The 12599-nt window shown below is 47.0% G+C and overlaps 1 protein-coding gene across 3 annotated transcripts in view; it reads left to right on the top strand.

Annotated features, from left to right (window-relative positions):
* Window positions 1-9690, top strand: part of LOC122546315 (uncharacterized) — a 30310-nt gene extending 20620 nt beyond the window's left edge. For all 3 annotated transcript variants that reach the window (XM_087982801.1, XM_087982802.1, XM_087982799.1), the window contains 4 exons: window positions 1211-1231; window positions 3823-3843; window positions 5359-5463; window positions 9079-9690. In XM_087982801.1, the coding sequence (XP_087838927.1) occupies window positions 1211-1231; window positions 3823-3843; window positions 5359-5447 (131 nt within the window). In that variant the 3' untranslated portion in view covers window positions 5448-5463; window positions 9079-9690. The remainder of the gene's footprint in view (window positions 1-1210; window positions 1232-3822; window positions 3844-5358; window positions 5464-9078) is intronic.
* The last annotated feature ends 2909 nt before the right edge of the window (window positions 9691-12599 follow it).

The following is a 12599-nucleotide window of genomic DNA, read 5'->3' as shown; positions in this document are numbered from 1 at the left end:
CAGTTTTACAATCAGTCACTTAACATCAGCATTAAATCTTTTCTGGAGCAATCTCAACATCTATTTTTCATTCTTCAGTGTTTCATAAGAATGTTGATAAATGTGATCCATTGGGATATTATAAAGGTGAAATGGAGACAGTCTGAAGAGGAAAGTATAAATCATTATCCGAAAAACTATACATACATACATATATAGACAGACAGATAGTTGGACATATAGGTAGACAGGCAGATAGATAGATAGGCAGACAGTTAAATAGATAGATAGATACACCGACAGACAGGCATATAGTTAGATAGGTATTTCACTCACATGCTGATTATCTGCTTAACAATGGAGAAATGTATAAATTGAGTTTGAACTGTGATGTTCATTTCCTTTTAAGTGAACATCCCCAACCCACAATCCGTGAAATTCCCAATGAAACAGTAATTGTCATGTGAAAGGCTGGATAGGCTGGGTCTTTCTTCACTGGAGCAGAGGAGATTGAGAGGTGCCCTTGCAGAGGTTAAATTAGATTACATTACAGTGTGGAAACAGGTCCTTCGGCCCAACAAGTCCACATCGACCCGCCGAAGCACAACCCACCCATACCCCTATATTTACCCCTTGCCTAACACTATGGGCAATTTAGCATGGCCAATTCACTTTACCTGCACATCTTCGGACTGTGGGAGGAAACTGGAGCACCCGGACGAAACCCACGCAGACACGGGGAGAACGTGCAAACTCCACACAGTCAGTCGCCTGAAGCGGGAATTGAACCTGGGTCTCTGGCGCTGTGAGGCAGCAGTGCTAACTGCTGTGCCACCGTGCCGCCCAAGGTCTATAAAGTGAGTGAGGGCTATAGACAGAGTTAATGATATGTGTATTTTCCCTCGGATGGCGGGTGTCAAGACTAGGCAGCACATTTTTAAGAGCTTTAAAACAGATACGAGGGGTAACATTTTTTGCACAGAGGGTGGATCATGTGTGGAATGAACTTCCTGAGGAAGTGGTGGATGCTGGAACAGTTGCAACATTGAAATGACACTGAGATAAATGCATGAATAGTAAAAGTTTGGAGAGAAACGGGCCAGGAGCAGGCAGGTGGGACTGGCTTAGTTTGGGATTACGGTCGGCATGGACTGGTTGGGCTGAAGGGTCTGTTCTGTGCTGTATGACTCTATGTAGGTTTTGAATTAACACTAATCTGTTTGTTCCATAGGTTCCGGTCGCGGATATGGAGGTAATACCTTTAATCTAAGAGATCTCATTCTCTATCAGCAATAAGGAGAGAGAGAGGCTGAGCATGTGGGCGAGAGATAGACACATATCCATATCGTGCACACTGACTGTCTCCATGGTGACACAACTCCCCAGATACAGTGCCCAGGGCATCAATGTTCTGTTCTTAGTACCAGTGGCTGAGAATGGATTATAACATGACAACAATCTGCCTTTTCCTAACCTAAAGCAGTCAATGGGCCTGGGGCCAAACGTTGCTGCTGGTTGAGACATTCAGCTGTCAATAGGGATCATGGCATCAACTCCCCATATCAGCTCCTTCCTGAGAGATCTCAGACTCTAACCTCCTGATCTGTGTCTCTGAAAACACAACAGGGACACTGAGCACATTATTCTGATGGTGACAGCGGAAATCCCATAGAAAGGAAGTTCTTGCTGTGTGCAAAGTACAATAAAGACAGCAGACAATATGGGCAAGAGTCATTAATACTGTTATCCAAGACTGTTCCAATATCGAGTGGGGTGGGTGTAATCCTTAAACCAAGATATTTCAAGCGACCTGCTGTACGTGTCCATACCCAGGGGGAAATTAATCAGATTATTAAACTCGAGCAAAGGAGGTTCTGAGCTACTCCAGCCTGTCCTTCCCTGCGATGAGAGCATTAACCAGGCTGTGTTTGCAATGTTTCTCTGTTACTCAACTCTGTCCTGCCCTGAGATGTCAGCATTAACCAGGCTGTGTTTGTAATGTCTCTCTGTTACTCAACTCTGTCCTGCCCTCAGATGTCAGCATTAACCAGGCTGTGTTTGCAAAGTCTCTCTGTTACTCAGCTCTGTCCTGCCTGAGATGTGAGCATTAACCAGGCTGTGTTTGCAATATCTCTCTGTTACTCAACTCTGTCCTGCCCTGAGATGTCAGCATTAACCAGTCTGTGTTTGCAAAGTCTCTCTGTTACACAGCTCTGTCCTGCCCTGAGATGTGAGCATTAACCAAGCCGTGTTTGTAATGTTTCTCTGTTACTCAGCTCTGTCCTGCCCTGAGATGTCAGCATTAACCAGGCTGTGTTTGTAATATTTCTCTGTTTCTCAGCTCTGTCCTGCCTGAGATGTGAGCATTAAACCCGACTGTGTTTGCAATGTTTCTCTGTTACTCAGCTCTGTCCTGCCCTGAGATGTCAGCATTAACCAGTCTGTGTTTGCAATGTTTCTCTGTTACTCGGCTCTGTCCTGCCCTCAGATGTGAGCATTAACCAGGCCGTGTTTGTAATGTTTCTCTGTTACTCAGCTCAGTCCTGGCCTGAGATGTGAGCATTAACCGGGCTGTGTTTGCAATGTCTCACTGTTACTCAGCTCTGTCCTGCCCTGAGATGTGAGCATTAACCAGGCTGTTTGTAATGTTTCTCTGTTAATCAGCTCTGTCCTGCCCTGAGGTGTCAGCATTAACCAAATCATACTCAAAATTGAACAACCTTGCTTTCTTTAAGTGGATTTAAAATCTGACAACATCTCGGACCAAGCTCATGTCTTACAATCAGTAATTTAACACCTACATTAAGTCTTTTCTAAAGCAATCTCAACATCCGTACCTGATCCTTCACTGTTTAATAAAAATGTTGATAAATGTGGTCCACTGGAATATTATAAAGGTGAAATGGAGTGAGTCTGGATCGAAAAAAGTTTTCCATTTTTGAGAAAACAATCACAGCGACAGATATGTTGGAACGGATTAGATAGATAAATGGATACATATGTAGACAGACAGATAAACAGACAGACAGACAGATGGATACATAGACACACAGAGAAATGGATAGATAGATGGACGGACTGACAGATATACAGACAGACAGATAGATAGATAAATAGACATACAGTCAGATAGGTAGACAGACAGATGGATAGATAATACATAGATAGATTAACAGACAGACAGACAGATAGAATCATAGACAAATAGAGAGATAGACAGACAGATCCTCAGATAGATATCTCACTTTGGTTTTAATAAGATATTTAACAAAGGTGAAATGTATAAATTGAGTTTGAACTATGATGTTCACTTCCTTTTGAGTGAACATCCCCAACCCACAATCTGTCAAATTCCAAATGGAATAATAATTGTTGCGATGAAACGCTGTATAGGCTGGAACTTCTATCACTGCAGTGCAGGAGGGTGAGAGGTGCCCTTTTCGAAGTTTTTAAAATGCGTGAGGGCTATAGATAGAGTTAATGGCAGGTTTGATTTCCCTTGGATGGGAGTTTCAAGACTAGGGGGTATATTTTTTAAGGTGAAAGAGGAGAGGGATTTAAAAAAGACATGAGGAGCAAATTCTTTTACACAGAGAGTGGATTGTGTGTGGAATAAAATTCCTGAGAAAGTGGTGGATGCCTGGACAGTTACAATGTTTAAATGACATTTAGTTAAGTGCAGGAATAGGAAAAGTTTGGAGGGATATGAGCCAGGAGCAAGCAGCTTAGACTGGTTCAGTTTGGGATTATGATTGGCACAGAGTGGTTGGGCCGAAGGGTCTGTTCTCGTGCTGTATGACTCTGTGTAGGTTTTGAATTAACACCAGTCTGTTTGTTCCACAGGTTATGGTTACGGATATGGAGGTAATATCTTTAATCTCAGAGTTCTCATTCTCTATCAGCGCTGTGAGGTAGCAGTGCTAACCACTGAGCCATGGTGCCACCCCATTGAAGAGCTTATACCCGAAATGTTGATTCTCCCGTTCCTCAAACCTTCTCTGCCATTCAATAGCATCATCTAACTCAGTCCCCTGTTCCCCGCTTCCACCTCTCCCCCAAACCTTTGATCCCTTTAGCCTTAAGAGCTATATCCACTTCCTTTTTGAAAACATTGTGTTTCGACCTCAACCACGTTCTGTGGCAGAGAATTCCACAGGCTGAAGACATTTCTCCTCATCTCCGTCCTACCCCATCTCCCTCAGAGTGTGACCCCCTGGACATTGGGAACATCCTTCCTGCCTTAGAATTTTTGAACTTGAGCACCATCGAGACAAGGTACATCACCAATATATCCAATCAGGAATTCAGGATAAACACGAGTGAAGGGGGAAGCTGATAGGTTGAAGGGGGAGGCCAGATACACTCAGGAGGGAGACAAAATTAAAAATGAGATCTCCATCATTCTTCTCAACTCCAGTGAAGACAATCCTGACTCTCTTCACACATCAGCCCTGTATTCCCAGGATTCAGTGTGGTATACCCTTCACTGCACTCCCTCTATCACCCGAGCATCCTTCCTCAGATAAGGAGAGCAATACTCCAGGTGTGGTCTCACCGAGGCCCTGCACCATTGCAGCAAGCCATCCCCGCTCCTGTACCCTGAATCCTCTCGCTATAAAAGCCAGCACCCCATTTGCTTGCTGCACCTGCACAGTTACTTTCAGTGAGGACACCCAGGTATCCCCCTTTTCCGATCTATCCCTGTTCGGGTAACAATCTGCCTTCCTGTTTTTTTTTTGCTCCTCCCCAAAGTGGATAATCTCTTGGTGATCCACATGGTATTGCGTCTGCCATGCACTTTGCCCACTGCGACACAGCAGTAATGCATTGGCACCTAACTCCAATCCCTTCAGTCCAACCAGACCACGCTGAACATAATCCCAAAGTAAACTAGTCCCAGCTGCCTGCTCCTGGCCCATATCCTTCCAAATTCTTCCTTGGCAAATGGGGCCAGAGTCATTTTGGATATATCTGGATGAGTTGGACTGAAGGGTCTGTTTCTATGCTGTACAATTCTATGATACAATTCGTGTACTTATCCAAATGTTGTAACGCTGCCCACATCCACCACTCCCTCAGGAAGTTCATTCCATACACGAAACATCCTCTGTGTAAAAGATTTGCCCCTCATGTGTTTTTTTAAATCAGTCTCCTTTTACCTTTATCCTTGAAATCTCCCACCCAAGGGAAAAGACACCTGCCATTATCCTTATTTGCACCCGTCACAGTTTTGTAATGGTCACCTCTCAACCTCCGACGCTGCAGTGAACAGGAGTGAGGAAGGGGGCTGCGAGTTAAATTCAGGTCCTTTCACACACGTGCGAGACAGAGAGAGCTTTTCATAAATGCAAGCAAATTGATCCGCCCTTGTCTTTACAGAATTCTGCACATGCGATTCAGACTGCCCACCTAAGCATGAATGTTACAATGGATGCTGCTATTTAAAATATTCCCACGGTAAATTCTGACCGGCCGCTTTTCCAGGTAAGTTGATCCTTATGTTCCAGGATAATTCATATATTCAGTCAAAGGCTGGAAGACCGTCTCCCCCTTCCCCAGCTGTGGTACTGTGCTGCCCATCACTGGCTGAGAGCTCAGTGCAGCAGAGCCATTGCAGTAATGATGTCGGTCGTGGGCAAGTTGTTGGAGGGGGTCCTGAGGGGCAGGATTTACATGTAATTGGAAAGGCAAGGACTGATTAGGGATAGGACTTGGGTCCTTCGGGACAGAAATGGATGTTGTGGTAGCAACTGTGGGGGTGGATTCCTTTGGGACTGATTAGGGATAGTCAACATGGCTTTGTACGTGGGAAATCATGTCTCACAAATGTTTTTTTGAAGAAATAACAAAGAGGATTAATGAGGACAGAGCGGTAGATGTGATCTACATGGACTTCAGTAAGGCGTTCGACAAGGTTCCCCACTGGTTAGCAAGGTTAAAATCTCATAGAATACAGGGAGAACTAACCATTTGGATACAGAACTGGCTCGAAGGTAGAAGACAGAGGGTGGTGGTGGAAGGCTGCTTTTCAATGTACCACCAGGATCAGTGCTGGGTCCACTATTTTTCATCATTTATGTAAATGGTTTGAATGTGAACAGAGGTATGGTTAGTAAGTTTGCAGATAACACCAGAATTGGAGGTGTAGTGGACAGTGAAGAAGCTTACCTCAGATTACAACAGGATCTAGATCAAATGGACCAATGGGCTGAGGAGTGGCAGATGGAGTTTAATTTAGATAAATGTGAGGTGCTGCATTTTGGAAAGACATATCAGGGCAGGACTTATACACTTAATGGTAAGGTCCTGGGGAGTGTTGCTGAACAAAGGGACCTTGGAGTGCAGGTTCATAGCTCCTTGAAAGTGGAGTCGCAGGTAGATAGGATAGTGAAGGAGGCGTTTGGTATGCTTTCCTTTGTTGGTCAGAGTATTGTGTACAGGAGTTGGGAGGTCATGTTGCCGCTGTACAGGACATTGGTTAGGCCACTGTTGGAATATCGTGTGCAATTCTGGTCTCCTTCCTTTCGGAAAGATGTTGTGAAACTTGAAAGGGTTCAGAAAAGATTTACAAGGATGTTGCCAAGGTTAGAGGGTTTGAGCTATAGGGAGAGGCTGAACAGGCTGGGGTTGTTTTCCCTGGAGCGTCGGAGGCTGGTGGTGGGGGAGGGGGGGGGGGGGGGGGGTGACCTTACAGAGGTTTACAAAATTATGAGGGGCATGGATAGAATAAAGTCTTTTCCCTCGGGTTGGTGAGTCCAGAACTAGAGGGCATAGGTTTAGGGTGAGAGGGGAAAGATATAAAAGAGACCTAAAGGGCAACTTTTTCACACAGAGGGTGGTACGTGTATGGAATGAGCTGCCAGAGGAAGTGGTGGAGGCTGGTTCAATTGCAACATTTAAAAGGCATTTGGATGGATATATGAATAGGAAGGGTTTGGAGGGTTATGGGCCGGGTGCTGGCAAATGGGACTAGATTGGGTTGGGATATCTGGTCGGCATGGACGGGTTGGACCGAAGGGTCTGTTTCCATGCTGTACATCTCAATGACTCTATGTAGGAAACACAGAAACCAATCTGCTCGCAGAAAGATTCCACAAACACTGAAATGATAACCACCCCCCTCCCCACCCCCACCCAAGAGATGTGCTAAGATCTGCAGTAGGCCATTCGGCCCACTCACCTCACCGTCCAGTGAGACCATGGCTCATTTTGCGGTGCCCTGAATTCAGTCAACTGTTCCCCCCACCGCCCCGAGTCCCCGGCCAAGCGAGACTCTATCAGTCGGATCTTTTCGCGGCCTGATGTCGATACGCTGGGCACTGTGGGGGGCAGGGGGGTGCTGCCTTTCTGTCTTCCTCTGGGCATTGGGGCCTTCAATGCCCCTCTCTGAGCTGGTGGGGGCTCTTTTTAATGTCACACCTTGAAAAGGTACCCCCTCCCCTCCTCAGACAGCGCGGTACCACACCCTGGACTGGGGTGGAGTGGTGAGGAGGGGGTGGGGTTCGCGAGTTAAGTGGGTCGGCTATGCTAAAGCCAGGCAACTAACAACGGCCTACATTGACATAGCGCCTCTGATGTCCTGGGAGCATCCTGGGATATGGCAAAATCATGGGCCAATCAGAACGTGAGAAATAGGAACAGGAAGAGGCCATTCGTCCCATCAACCCCAACATTTATTGGATGGAAGGATTTCTACTTGCCCTTTAAAGAGGGGCTTGGTTATGCTGCTAATACGGTCTCATTTGAACTGTTTCCCACCTCCCCCCGTCCCATTCTGGAATCATTCGTCTGTTACTAATTACAAATCTATCTCCTCCATAAATTTATTCAGCAGCTAACGCACTCTGGTGGGGAAGGGGGGTGGTGTTGTGAATTCTCCCTTTGAGAGATGCAATTTCTCTCCGTTGCTGTTTTAAGTCTGTCATCCATTCTCCTCTCATTCTAAATTGCCCCACAAGGGGAAACATCCTCTCTAAGGGGTGGCTCAGTGGTTAGCACTGCTGCCTCACAGCACCAGGGACCCAGGTTCGATCCCACCCTCGGGTGACTGTCAGTGTGGAGTTTGCACATTCTCCCCGTGGTCTGCGTGGGTGTGTTCCGGTTTCTCCCACAGTTAAGTGAGTGGGCCATGCTAAATTGCCCGTAGTGTTCAGGGGTATTAGGCAGGGATAAATGTAGGATGGAGAATGGGTTACTCTTCAGAGGGTCGGTGTGGACTTGTTGGGCTGTCTACACTGGAGGAATTTTAATCTTACGTCTAAAAACAAAATTGCGACCGATGGAATTCAGAAAGTAAAACAGAAATTGCTGGAGAAACTCAGCAGGGTTTGGAGAGAAATCAGAGTTAACGTTTTGCGTCCAGTGATCTTTCCTCAGAACTGATGGCAGCTAGGAAATAATTGGTTTCTATGTCCTCTCTGTGTCTGTTTTTTTTAACACATAGAATACTGAATGGCCTGAACAGTGTGGATGTTGGGAAGATGTTTCCATTATTAGGAGAGACTAGGACCCAAGGGCATAGCCTTCGAGTAAAGGGAAGAGCTTTTAGTACAGAAGTAAGGAGAATCTTCTTCAGCCAGAGTGGGGGGAATCTATGGAATTCACTGGCACTGGAGGCTGTGGAGGGCAGGACATTGAGTATATTTTAAGACTGAGATAGATAAGTGCTTGAGTATCAAGGGAATCAAGAGTTACAGGGTGAAAGTGGGAGAATGGGGTTGAGAAACGTATCAGTCATGATTGAATGGCGGGGCAGACTCAATGGGCTGAATGGCCTAATTTCTGCTCCAGTGTCTTATGGTCTAACGTCTTCTACAGATCATGCTCCCAAACTCCAGAGCACTGAAGTGCTCAATCTCTCTTCGTAAAACAAAGGAGCAACGCTCCGAAAGCTGGAGACTTCAAGTCAGCCTATGGGACTCTAACCTGGTGCCTTCTGACCTGGTCCACCCCAGTCCAACAGCAACATCTCCACAACACAAGCCTTTCCTTTCCAGGATTGATTTATTTCACGTTCCCGCTTCGTTTTGAACCACAGAATGCCATGTGCCTCAGCCCCGTGGGTGAATGTCACACTAATGCTTCCTTCTCAACTTTCAGGAAACCCTTTTGGGATCAGACTCCTGACAGACGTAATTGTCGCTTCTGCCCCTAAAACCTTCTTCATTGTGAAATCAGCAGCTCCTTAGAAAGGGACACCCCTTCACCATTGGCTCAGTATCACAGAGGGACAACACTGGAACCCAGCGCCACAGACCACCCTGCTCAATGGAGAAAGTTCACCTACAAGTTCACTATCGCACAGAGGAAAACCCTTCCAAAATCTCAGACTGGAGATCCTCGGGAATAATTCTGTTCCAATTGCTTGGTATCCTCATCCAGAAACATACCTTCCTTTATCGGTGAATCAGCTAAAACGTATTGAGATAAAAATGTAGTTGCGTTTTCCCAATTGTAATGAGCTGAGACATAATTAGAGTGAGGATACAAACCGGCCGCTCAGGACATTGATGAAGAGTTGGTCAGGACCTCAGTCCAGCCCTTCTCTGAGCGAGGTTCGAACGAGGAAGGCAGCTGGGGATTTGGGGTCTTCACCGTTCCCTTCATCTGTAAATGTCAATGAGATTGGGCTGAGGTTTATCGCCAACGGGTTGGGTTGAGGTCAGTTGGGTATTGGGCCTTAATTGACTTAAAATCATTTGCGTTTCTGGGGGATAGGTGAAGCTGAACTCCAGAAGGGGAGGGGAGTTAGTTGGGTTGGGTTGAGTCAAGTTGGCCTTCAATTGGTTTCTGTATCGATGGTGGATGATGTAATTGTATCTTGCTTATTTAATAAACTAATCCTGCATCTCAAGGGACTTGGTATTTAGAATCTCTCTGATCTGCACCACAAGTTCATGTTATACTGTCTTTATCAAACCAGCAGACACACAGGGATAAACGCATCCTTCAGACAGAGAGAGACACAAAACCTTCACCTCTCTCCCCTCCCATTGAAAATTAAATGCCAATAACACATTAAATGCAATCAGGTAACAATGTGCACGTGAAAGAGACCAAAAATCACAGTAACTTGTCAAGATTTGGAGATCCCAGTTTTGTTCCTGACTTGGAACAGGCAGAAAGGTTCAACAAGGAGTAATCCCACCGAGCCCTCGCTTTGGAGTGAATGTTATTCCGAGTGAACTTGCTCCAGCTCAGATTGTTTTGAGTGACTCACTCACATCACTCGACATTTTACACCTCCCTCTGGACCAAGGGGTAGTGTCGTGCTGACCTACCACCCCGTCTCACCCAGAGGGGCAGGGGTGAATATCTCCAACAGGAAAATCAGACACCGTCCAATCCACCATCACTCAGGAACACAATGAGGCCATTCAATGCGGTCTCACCGGGGTCTTTCTCCCTCACACATTCCCAAAATAAATGGATCACAATCCACAGGCAGCAGGATCTGTCTGATTGGGGGAGGGGGAGTGGAAGGTGCACTGTGAGTGTGAGAGCGAGTGAGTGTGAGAGAGTGGGACAGAGTAAGTGAATGAGCGAGTGCGAGTGTGTGCGAGAGTGAGAAGAGTGAGTTAGTAAGAGAGTGTGTTTCATTCATATCCCAGCATTTATTGCCCATCCCTAATTGCCCCAGAGGGAAGTTAGAGTCAACCACATGGCTGTGGGTCTGGACTCACATGTAGGCCAGACCAGGTAAGGATGGCAGTGTCCTCCCTTAAAGGACATTCGTGAACTCAATGGGTTTTTCCAACAATCAATAATAGATTCATGGTCATCATTAGATCCTTAATTCCAGATGGTTATTGAATCCAATTCAAATGCCCACCAACTTCCCTAGCAGTATTCAAACCCCAGGTCCAAGACCTGGATTGCTGGGTTTGTAGGACCAACAATAATACCATTGCTTCCCCATCAGCCTTTCCACACGGGAGGCGGATGAATGATTCCGGATCACTCAAACCAAAATCAGGCAGATGCTGAAAAATCACAATCAAATGCAGAGAAACATTGGAGAAACTGAGTCGTCGGGGTGAGAGAAAAACAGAGGGAAGATTTGGAGTCTGGGATGGCGCCACCTCGTGCTCCCGAGAGGAGGTTCAGCAATTCATCAACTTCACCAACACATTCCACCCTGACATTAAATTTACCTGGACCATCTCTGACACCTCCCTCCCCTTCCTGGACCTCTCCATTAGTGACGACCGACTTGACACTGACATTTTTTTACAAACCCACCGACTCCCACAGCTACCTGGATTACACCTCTTCCCACCCTATCTCTTGCAAAAATGCCATCCCATATTCCCAATTCCTCCACCTCCGCCATATCTGCTCCCAGGAGGACCAGTTCCACCACAGAACACACCAGATGGCCTCCTTCTTTAGAGACCGCAATTTCCCTTCCCACGTGGTTAAAGATGCCCTCCAACGCATCTCGTCCACATCCCGCACCTCCGCCCCCAGACACCACACCCCTCCAACCGTAACAAGGACAGAACCCTCCGGTGCTCACCTTCCACCCTACAAACCTCCGCATAAACCGAATCATCCGCCGACATTTCCGCCACCTCCAAACAGACCCCACCACCAGGGATATATTTCCCTCCCCACCCCTTTCCGCCTTCTGCAAAGACCGTTCCCTCCGTGACTACCTGGTCAGGTCCACGCCCCCCTACGACTCACCCTCACATCCTGGCACTTTCTCCTGCCACCGCAGGAACTGTAAAACCTGCGCCCACACCTCCTCCCTCACCTCCATCCAAGGCCCTAAAGGAGCCTTCCATATCCATCAAAGTTTTACCTGCACATCCACTAATATCATCTATTGTATCCGTTGCTCCCGATACGATCTCCTCTACATTGGGGAGACTGGGCACCTCCTAGCAGAGCGCTTTAGGAACATCTCCGAGACACCCGCACCAATCAACCAAACCGCCCCGTGGCCCAACATTTCAACTCCCCCTCCCACTCTGCTGAGCACATGGAGGTCCTGGGCCTCCTTCACCGCCACTCCCTCACCACCAGACGCATGGAGGAAGAACGCCTCATCTTCCGCCTCGGAACACTTCAACCTCAGGGCATCAATGTGGACTTCAACAGCTTCCTCATTTCCCCTTCCTCCACCTCATCCTAGTTTCAAACTTCCAGTCCCCTTGACTTGTCCGACCTGCCTAGCTCCTTTTCCACCTATCCACTCCACCCTCTCCTCCCTGACCTATCACCTTCATCACCTCCCCCACTCACCCATTGTACTCTATGCTACTCTCTCCCCACCCCCACCCTCCTCTAGCTTATTTCTCCACGCTTCAGGCTCTCTGCCTTTATTCCTGATGAAGGGCTTTTGCCCGAAAGGTTGATTTTGCTGAAGCTCCTCGATGCTGCCTGAATTGCTGTGCTCTTCCAGCACCATTGATCCAGAATCTGGTTTCCAGCATCTGCAGTCATTGTTTTTACCTCCTTCAGAAGGTTGTCTCGTATCCAGTTCTCTGTCTCCTGATTGGCTGCCTGGACCCAGAGATTTCCCCCTCCCCTGCCCAGTCCAGGAATTAATCCCTGGGCCTCTCTCTCTCTCTCTTCCTTCTAACCCTATGCTCCTCAGCTGATCGTCTGCTCGC

The sequence above is a fragment of the Chiloscyllium plagiosum genome, unplaced genomic scaffold (assembly GCF_037043375.1).
Source record: "Chiloscyllium plagiosum isolate Xiang-an unplaced genomic scaffold, Cpla_swu_hap1 HiC_scaffold_44, whole genome shotgun sequence".
Classification (NCBI taxonomy): Eukaryota; Metazoa; Chordata; class Chondrichthyes; order Orectolobiformes; family Hemiscylliidae; genus Chiloscyllium; species Chiloscyllium plagiosum.
Note: the sequence above shows the minus strand (reverse complement) of the source record. Positions and strands in the feature narration are given on the sequence as shown.